The sequence below is a fragment of the Canis lupus genome, chromosome 21 (assembly GCF_048164855.1).
Source record: "Canis lupus baileyi chromosome 21, mCanLup2.hap1, whole genome shotgun sequence".
Taxonomy (NCBI): domain Eukaryota; kingdom Metazoa; phylum Chordata; class Mammalia; order Carnivora; family Canidae; genus Canis; species Canis lupus.
The window spans coordinates 2233644-2243773 of record NC_132858.1 but is presented as its reverse complement, the minus strand read 5'-3'; the positions used below and the strand labels follow the sequence as shown (position 1 = coordinate 2243773).

Here is a 10130-nt window from a genome sequence, read left to right as displayed (position 1 = left end):
TATATATGAATATTACTCAGCCATTAGAAAAAGCAAATACCCACCATTTGCTTCGACATGGATGGAACTGGAGGGTGTATATTATTTCTTAAAGTGAAATTGTTGGGGAATAGTAACCACATGTTTAGTTTTATAAAAAACTACCAAACTGCTCTCCAGCATGTCTGTCCAATTTTACACTCCTACAAGCAGTATATGAATGTTCCAGTTTTTCTGCATCCTTAATACCATTTGATGTTCTCATTATGTTTTATTTTAGTTCTTCTGATAGATATGTAGTGATATCTCTATCCCACTTCCCCTCTGGCAAATAACACATGGTTCTGTATATTCAAGAGTATTTGTTTGTTTCTTTTTTCCTTAATCCCCATCACTCAATTACCCATCCCCCACCCCCCCCACCCCCGCCACCTCCTCTCCAGCAACCCTCAGTTTGTTTTTTAGAGTTAAGAGTCTCTCATGGTTTGTCTCCCTCTCTCATGACTTCCCATTCAGTTTTCCCTCTCTTCCCCTAGGATCCTCTGTGCTCTTTCTTATATTCCACATATGAGTGAAACCATATGATAGTGGTCTTTAATTGTCTTTCTCTTGATTGACTTATTTCACTCAGACTATTACTCTCCAGTTCCATCCATATCGATGTAAATGGTAAATATTCATCCTTCCTGATTGCTGAGTAATTTAAACGGTAGTAGAGTTACTGGATCATATGGTAGTCCAATTTTAATTTTTTGAGGAATCTCTACACTGTTTTCTAGGGCAGCTGCACCAGTTTGCATTCCCACTAACAGTGCATGAGCATTCCTTTTTCTCCACATCCTCATCAATACTTGTTACTTCTTGTGTTTTATTTTAACCATTCTAGCAAGTGTTGAAATGATATCTCATTGTGGTTTTGATTTGCATTTCCCTGGTGATTAGTGATGTTGTGCAACTTTTCATACACCTGCTATCTACTTCTATGTCTTCTTTGAAGAAATGTTTATTCAGGTTTTTGCTCATTTTTAAATTGGGTTATTTGCGGGGGGTTGCTATTGAGTTGTCTAAGTTCCTTATATATTTTGATTATTAGCCCATTATCAGATACATGATTTGCAAGTATTTTCCCATCCACACTATATAATACTATTCAGCAAAAAAAGAAATAAAATACTGATACAAACAAAAATATACATGAATCTCACATATACTATTTCCAGCAACAAACAAACAAAATTAATTCTTAACAAAATTTATAGTGGAGAAGTGAAGGCTAGGGGATACCTCGACTGAAGAATGAAAACAAAACAATTCTGAGATGATGGAACTGTTGGTAGGATTGTGGCTTCACACTAGTATGTGAATTTATCCAAATATATTGAATTTCAAACTTGACCTCAGAGTCATGAGTTCAAGCTCCACACCCAGCATGGAACCTATTTAAATAAATAAACAAACAAACAAACAAACCTACCTTCTCCCATTATTTCTCTGTATTTCTTTAGCTTCTAACTTTTAAATATCTTGTAAGGGCACAAATATTACTTACTTCTTGCTATAATTGTGAGCTTATTATTCCCTTGGTTAGAAACTTTTTTCCAAACATTCACCCACTGCTTTATTGTCTCAAGAATCTTCCTTCAAGAGTAGTTAAAAGTTCACTTCCATAAAGATCATTTCCTTGGCCCATGGAACCTCCCTGGGAATCATTAAACATTGTTTTTTTTAACTCTTCCACAGCACATTGTGTGTGTTCCTTATAATTATCTTATGACATTGCAGTGTACTTATGTACCTGTCTCTTATTAACTGGACTATGAGAACTTGAAACATTGACCTCATGTTTCATTTATAAGCATAAATAAATATATAATATACATATAAACACATGACATTGTTTTATTTATTTAAGGAAAGTTGGTCCCAAATGGTATATGTTGTGTTTTTTTTCCAAAAAAAAATATTTTATTTATTTATTCATGAGAGACACATAGAGAGGCAGAGACATAGGCACACAGAGAAGCAGGCTCCAGGTGGGGAGCCTGATGCGGAACTCAATCCCAGGACCCCAGATCACCACCTGAGCTGAAGGCAGATGCTCAACCACTGAGTCACCCAAGCGTCCCCCAAATGGTATTTGGATGACTCAATAAATCTAGTAAAATAAACTGTTACAGAAAAATATTATTTCCTTCCTCTATTTTGAAATTTTCTTATTTTGAAAAGCTTAAAATCACTGTTATGGTATGATCTTAGCTAAAGCAGAACTTCAGTTACCAAAAGTTAGCGTTTATTCACAACATTCCAGTTTGCTTTACTTTAACTAAGGTTGGTTCTAAATTAACCTTTAACCAAAATTCAGTCTTTTTTTTTTTTTTTAAGAATTTATTTATCTATTCATGAGAGACACACAGAGAGAGCCAGAAACACAGGCAGGAGAAGAAGCAGGCTCCATGCAGGAAGCCCAATGTGGGACTCGATCCCGGGACTCCAGGACCACTCCCTAAGCCAAAGGCAGACGCTCAACCACTGAGCCACCCAGGCATCCCTAAAATTCAGTCTTAATGAAGAAAAATGCTTTCTCTGTACTCTCTTTGCACAGAAACATCACAAAGCAGTTCACCTTTGAATCTCCATACATTCCTTCCTTTTCTGAAAATAGTAGCAGCTTATTGAACAGGTGTATTTCCACCTAAAGTCTACTGACTTCTCAGGAGCCTATGAGGTCATGGGCATTCACTGAGCAGTATTTTAAGCAAATTTAGTAGTCAAAGTGTTTTGCCCAATAATTATATTTGTGACTTTATTGAATCTAGCTGCCTCAAAAGATTTGAGGACAAGTCCTCCTGCTGCTTTTCTGTTTTGGTCAGTCAGGACCCACTAAGGAGAAAGTGGGGTCAGGATCAGGATGCACTTAGTGTGATGTAATGAAAGGAAATATTTTCTTCCTTTGGACTTATTTCAGTAAAGTCATTGTGCCTTCTCTTGGTGATCAACTCTTCAGCCTCAGTGGCCTTTCAGGACATCCTGGATCAAGTTGGAGGCCTGGGAAGATTCCAGATCCTTCTGATGGTTTTCCTTTGTATCTCCAACCTCATAGTGTACCCTCATGTTCTATTAGAGAACTTCACTGCAGCTATCTCTGGTCACTGCTGCTGGGTCCACATCCTTGACAATGACACTGTCACTGCTAACAGCACTAGGATCCATAGCCAAGATGCCCTCTTGAGAATCTCCATCCCACTGGACTCAAACTTGAGGCCAGAGAAATGTAGTCGCTTCATCTGTCCCCAGTGGCAGCTCCTTCTCCTGAATGGGACCTTCCCCAACATAAGTGAACCAGACACAGAGCCCTGTGTGGACAGTTGGGTATACAACGAAAGCTCCTTCTCCTTCACCATCATGATTGGGGTAAGAGGTCCTGTTTACATTTTCCACTTATATGATAGAAGTGTTCAGAGTCAACACAAAAGGTAGACTTGCCTTATGTGTTTAGTTCCCACATAGACCCTGCAGTGCACCTTTTCTTCATTCCTTCAGCAGACAGTAATTGCTTATCTACACTATGACATCCAAGAGTATGGGTATCAAGGTTAACAAGCAAAAAACAAAACAAAACAACAACAACAACAATAACCCAACTATAACCTGCTATTACATCATTCAAGATAGTGAAAGAGACCTATAATTTATTTTTTTTTGTGTGTTTTTTTTTAAGAGACCTATAATTTAAAAAGCAACGCTACACCAGGTCAGTGCTTCTCAATACTCACTGAAAACTGGTTTCCAGAGTAAAGCAAATCAGAATTTCTGGGTGAAGGGTCCAGGCATCAGTATTTTTGAAGCTTTTCAAGTGATTTGATGTGTGGCCAAAGTTAAGAGTTACTGTAGTAGTTGAATACGGACTGCTAAGTGAAGTCAAAGGCAGAGCCTCTGTATTACCTATAGAAGGAGGGTAGGTTTCCTGAAAAAATAGTTTGAGGCAGTACTGGAAGAATGCATGTAAGTTAATGCAACAAAGGGAATTGGTGGTGTAAGAGGAAAATGAATAAAGATATACAGACATATGGATGCAGATCATTCTGAGGATACGAGGCACAAGAGAATGAACCAGCCTCCTTGAAGTATTAAAGTAAGCTCAGTATTTTAGCTGTGAGACACCAGGGAAGAATGGTTGGAGAGGAAGGCAGGACCATATGGGAAAGGATCACATTCATTACATGTAGGAGTTTGGAGTCGAGGTCAACTAAAAAGTTTAAGCTCTTCTATAACTGCTGTGCTGCTTTCCTTCTCTTCCAGGGGGACCTGGCATGTGAATCTCAGTTACTAAAGTCAGTGACTCAATTCCTATTTATGGAGAGGGTGCTGCTGGGAAGTCTGATATATGACCATTTTTCAGACAGGTGAGTGTTACCTAACTTTTTTTCTTATCAGCTGTTGTATTCACTCTTTTATTTTAGAAATGTTTACTGAGCTCTAACTATAGGTTCTGCATTGTGCTATGTGCTAACCTCTGTCTCTGACTCTAGGGAGCCACAACATAATAAGGGTGCTTGATAAATTATAGTATGGTGTGACAAATGTGTTCATTATATTGTACTAAAAGAAACAGAAAAAGACATCTAAATCGGATTCAAAGAAGTTTCAAGGAGGGATTTTCTTTCCTTTTTTTGAATATTCTTTTATTGGAGTTTGATTTGCCAACATATAGTATTTACCAACATATAGTGCTCATCCCGTCAAGGTCCCCCCCTCATCACCCAGTCACCCCATCCCCCTGCCCACCTCCCTTTCCACTACCCCTTGTTCGTTTCCCAGAATTAGGAGTCTCTCATGTTCTGTCACCCTCACTGATATTTCCCACTCATTTTCCCTTTAATCCCTTTCACTATTTTTTATATTCCCCGAATGAATGAAACCACATAATGTTTTTCCTTCTCCAACTGACTTATTTCACTCAGCATAATACCTTCCAGTTCCATCCACATCAAAGCAAATGGTGGGTATTCGTCGTTTCTAATGGCTGAGGAATATTCCATTGTATACATAGACCACATCTTCTTGATCCATTCATCTGTCGATGGACACCAAGGCTCCTTCCACAGTTTGGCTATTGTGGACATCGTTGCTATAAACATTGGGGTGCAGGTGTCTTGGCATTTCACTGCATCTCTATCTTTGGGGTAAATCCCCAGTGGTGCAATTGCTGGGTTGTAGGGCAGGTCTATTTTTAACTCTTTGAGGAACCTCCACACAGTTTTCCAGAGTGGCGGCACCAGGTCACGTTCCCACCAACAGTGCAAGAGGGTTCCCTTTTCTCCACATCCTCTCCAACGTTTGTTGTTTCCTGCCTTGTTAATTTTCCCCATTCTCACTGGGGTGAGGTGGTATCTAATTGTGGTTTTGATTTGTATTTCCCTGATGGCAAGTGATGTGGAGCATTTTCTCATGTGCTTGTTGGCCAGGTGTATGTCTTCTCTGGTGAAATTTCTGTTTATGTCTTTTGCCCATTTCATGATTGGATTGTTTATTTCTTTGCTGTTAAGTTGAAGAAGTTCTTTATAGATCTTAGATACTAGCCCTTTCTCTGATATGTCATTTGCAAATATCTTCTTCAGGGAAGGATTTTCAAAGCTAACGCCAGGATACAAGGTTTATGACTAGGAGTTAGTTCAATGGAGGGAGAGGATGGGATTTTGAGGCAGAAAGTACCTACAATGTTATGAACTACCTAGACCAATAAGATCAATGGTTGTGGATACTTCCAGCCTGGTCATCACTGCCTACCTGCAAAGCAGGCACACATGTACAATAAGTAATCATCATTGCACAATCCGTGGGTTCTGTAGCAATGTGGCACAGATGGTATGGTAAGATATTGTACCTGTCACCTCACTGCTGATCTTTGTGAAATGGCTTTAATAGGTAATATTTGTAACCATAAAAGCAAATAATATTAAGAACCTAAAATGACATGGCTTGAGAGAATGAGAAGTTTGAGACTTCCTGAGTCTTCCTGCCTCTGAAAGAGGTAGATAAACATTGCTGTCACACATGAGGGCACTAGGGTACTTTATTGGTCCTTCAGCCCAATGCCATCTGGTAGTCTTAGCTGAAAATTATGACCTCTTAGTTGATCACAATTAAATATTATCTATGAAAAAAAAAGAAAAAATAAATAAATAAATATTATCTATGTAGATCTTTGGATCAGAGTCTAGCCTCTAAGCCAGTCTATACCACTTTCCTCAGTATTCAGACTCCTGCTAAATAAACTTCAATGAAATGTTTAATAAGGGATATAATATAATGGAGATGTGATAGCTGGATTGGAAGGATAATTGAGTAGGAGACGATAGTGACAGTCCTAACACCATCCCTATCTCTAATAGGGATATCTATTACATAATATCTCTTGATGCATGTCCCTTTACCATGAGAACTTTTTTTACTAATAGACTTTAATTTTTAGAACAATTTTAGGTTCACAGAAATATTAAGTAGAAAATACAGAGTTCTCATTCCCCTCTCGTTCATACTTGCCCATATTATTATTAATGTCTTACATTAGTATGGTACATCTGTTACAATTCACAGACCAACACTGATACCTTATTGAATAAGTTGACAGTTTAATAGGCACAGTCTTTGTGTTGTACAGTCTTAGGGGTAAATGTATAATGTTATGTATCCTCTATCACAGTGTCTCTCTAAAAATACACACACCTAATTATCCTTCCCTCTGATCCATGAGAGTTTATTTAGGACATATAGACTCTTGTTATAGTTACTGTAGTTTTATTTCTCAGTTTTCCAATGATTGCCTTTCCATCATGTCCCCAATCATAGCCCTTTTGAAAAAGCAAATTCTAGAGGCATCTGAGTGGCAAAATCAGTTAAGCATCCAACTCTTGGTTTTGGCTGGGGTCCAGATATCGGGGTCATGAGATCAAGTCCTGTGTCATGCTCCACACTTAGCGAAGAGTCTTCCTGGGACTCTCTCTCCCTCTGCCCCTCCCCGCCTAAAATAAATAAATAAATATTTTTTAAAGTTCTTAAAAATAAAAAAATAAACATAAAAAAGACAATTCTATTCTATCCCAAGTTCTTTTTTTTTAAGATTTTATTTATTTAGTTATGAGAGACACACAGAGAGAGGCAGAGACGTAGGCAGAGGGAGAAGCAGGCTCCCTACAGGGACCCCAGTGTGGGACTCAATCCCAGGACTCCAGGATCACACCCTGGGAGAAGGCAGGCACTCAACCACTGAGCCACCTAGCTGCCCCTATCCCAAACAAACACACTAATATAATATATATAGTAAAAATACTCAAAAAGTAACACATTTTACAAGACTTACAATGACTTAAATATACTACTAAATCAACGAATGTTTCAGAGCAAATATCCAAAACTAAGGTTTGTCCATATGTTAATATTACCAGGAATCTTGTATCAGTTCATGTGATTTTGTCCAAGCTGACTCCAGAATGCATCCCTTTCCGGCCACTCCTTGACAATATAGAATTTTCTTCTTTTTATTTATCTTCCCTTTTTTCCCTTATTCTTTGTCTCTCCACTGTGAATTTTCTATCAGTTCCTGCACTGAAAGGAATGCTTTTGGGATTATCTTCTTTTTAAGCTGAAACATATTCCTCAAAACCTTTAAACCCAGACATAGCTGAGGGGCTCTTATGCAATCTATCTGCAACTTGGATTTATTGTAACCCCACATTCCTTTCAAATAAGTTTAGTCTTTATCTTGGTAACACAGACCTAGGTACAAATCTCTTTCTCTTAGGTCTTTTTTTATTGAAGTATAGTTGACATATAATATTATATTAGTTTCAGGAGTACAATATAGTGACTTGACAGTTCTATACACTATGAGATGCTCACCAGAATAAAAGTAGTTATCAAGTGAGGGGAAGGGATATTTGAGGTGATGGCATCAAGGACAGCACTTGATGTAATAAGCACTGAATGTTATAGGCAACTGATGAATCACTAAATTCTACTTCTGAAACTAATAAAAATAAAATAAATAAATGTAACTACCATCTGTCACCACACAAAATTATTACAACGTTATTGACTATATTCCCTATGCTGTATTTTTCATCCTCATGGCTTATTTATTCTAAACTGGAAATTTACACCTCTTAATCCCTTTCACCTATTTCACCAATCCTTTACCTTCCTCTCCTCTGGCATCTACCAGTTTATTCTCCGGTATTTCTGATTTCTATTTTTTTTTATTTGTTCATTGTTTTATCTTTAGATTTCACATATAAGTAAAACCATATAGTATTTGTCTTTTCCTGTCTGACTTATTTAACTTAGCTTTAGCTTTAACTTAATATTTAACTTAGCATTATACCATCTAGATCCATCCATGTTGTCATAAATGGCAAGATCTCATTCTCTTTTATGGCTAATATTCCACTTTTGTGCCTAATTAGGCATATAAAATTGCCTGATAATATGCCTATAATTGCCTAATATATGCCTCTAATATTGATCCAGCAATATTTTTCTGGATCTGTCCCTTCAGGCAAGGGAAATAAAGGCAAAAATGGCTATTGAGGCCTCCACTCAGCTGGAGCCAGCAGCCACCCGACCAGGGGCCCGGGGCTGCGGGCTCAGTCGACCCCCATGGGCTCTGTGTCAAACCAGCAGTTTGCAGGTGGCTGCGCCAAGGCGCAGGAGGAGGCGGGAGGACGCCGCCCCGGTGGCAGAGGAGCCGCAGCTGCTGCACCGGGCGGGTGCCGGCATCTGCAGGTGGTTCAACGTGCGCATGGGGTTCGCTGGGGCCGCGCTTGACCCCACCCCACCCCCCACCCCGTGGATGTCTTTGTGCACCAGAGCTGCACCTGGAGGGCTCCCGGAGCCTGAAGGAGGGAGAGGGTGGAGTTCACCTTTAAGAAGTCTGCTAAAGGGGGATCCCTGGGTGGCGCAGCGGTTTGGCGCCTGCCTTTGACCCAGGGCGCGATCCTGGAGACCCGGGTTCGAGTCCCACATCGGGCTCCCGGTGCATGGAGCCTGCTTCTCCCTCTGCCTGTGTCTCTGCCTCTCTCTTTCTCTCTGTGACTATCATAAATAAATAAAAATTAAAAAAAAAAAAAGAAGTCTGCTAAAGGCTTAGACTCTATCCGGGTGACCCGGCCTGGTGGGGTATTTTGTATTGGGAGTGAGAGGCGGCCCAAAGGGAACAACATGCAGACGCACAGATCAAAGGGAGACAGGTGCTACAACTGTGGAGGTCTAGACCACCATGCCGAGGAACGCAAGCTGCCACCCCAGCCCCAGAAGTGCCACTTCTGCGAGAGCATCAGCCGTGTGGTGGCCTCGTGTCCACTGAAGGCCCAGCAGGCCCCCAGCTCACAGGGAGAGGAGAGCCAGCCTACTTTCAGGGAGGAAGAAGAAGAGATCCATAGCCCTGCCCTACTCCCAGAGGCCCAGAATTGAGCTGCAGTGGGTGGGGGCAATTCTTTTGTGATCAGGAAGTTTAGAGGAGGAGGCATCAATCAGCAGAGTGGAGAAAAGTGGGGACAAGGCGGGTAGGGAGCAGCTGGCTCTGCCATATATCTCAGGCCAGGGTCCCACAACATCACCCCCTCTTCCCTCTTGGCAGGGTAGGGGTCAAGGGATGAGGCAAATGAACTACAACTGTGCTCTAACCAAATATTTGTGAGGGTTCTAGAGAAAATCCCTCCCCATGTGCTTTACCTGAGTCTCCACCCTCAGATCTCCAGCTTTTGAAAGTGGCCTGGATAGGGAAGTTGTTTTCCTTTCAAAAAAGGACATGTAATAATAATTTTTCCCATGCCAGAGTGTAGAGATGAAGCATGAAACCAGATTGATGGGCCCAACCCACGAACCACTATATCCTGTGGAGAGGGAATCTCTAAGGGGTAAGGCAGGGTTTTTCCACATCTTGTCTCATAACCCACTCTTGGGATAGGGTGCTGAGGACTGTCCCAAGCAATGGATTGTGACAGTAGCCACAGGGATTGTTGAGGGTAATAGCTACAGACCTCCTGCTCCTAAGCTTAATCCCACCCCATTCAGGGCCGATAGGATTTTATTTATTTGCCCCATTGGACAACCGCACCTTGGGCCCCACTTTTTCCAGGATGCCGACTGCACTA

The 10130-nt window shown here is 40.5% G+C and overlaps 1 protein-coding gene and 1 pseudogene across 1 annotated transcript; both read left to right on the top strand.

The window, feature by feature from the left end:
• Window positions 1–1300: 1300 nt before the first annotated feature.
• On the top strand, window positions 1301–4386 carry LOC140613585 (steroid transmembrane transporter SLC22A24-like). The gene is made up of 3 exons (XM_072792021.1): window positions 1301–1334; window positions 2984–3390; window positions 4279–4386. The coding sequence occupies exons 1-3, from the start codon at window positions 1301–1303 to the stop codon at window positions 4384–4386; spliced, it is 549 nt and encodes a 182-aa protein (XP_072648122.1).
• A 4248-nt stretch (window positions 4387–8634) lies between these two features.
• On the top strand, window positions 8635–9447 carry LOC140613285 (protein lin-28 homolog A-like; annotated as a pseudogene).
• Window positions 9448–10130: the final 683 nt, after the last annotated feature.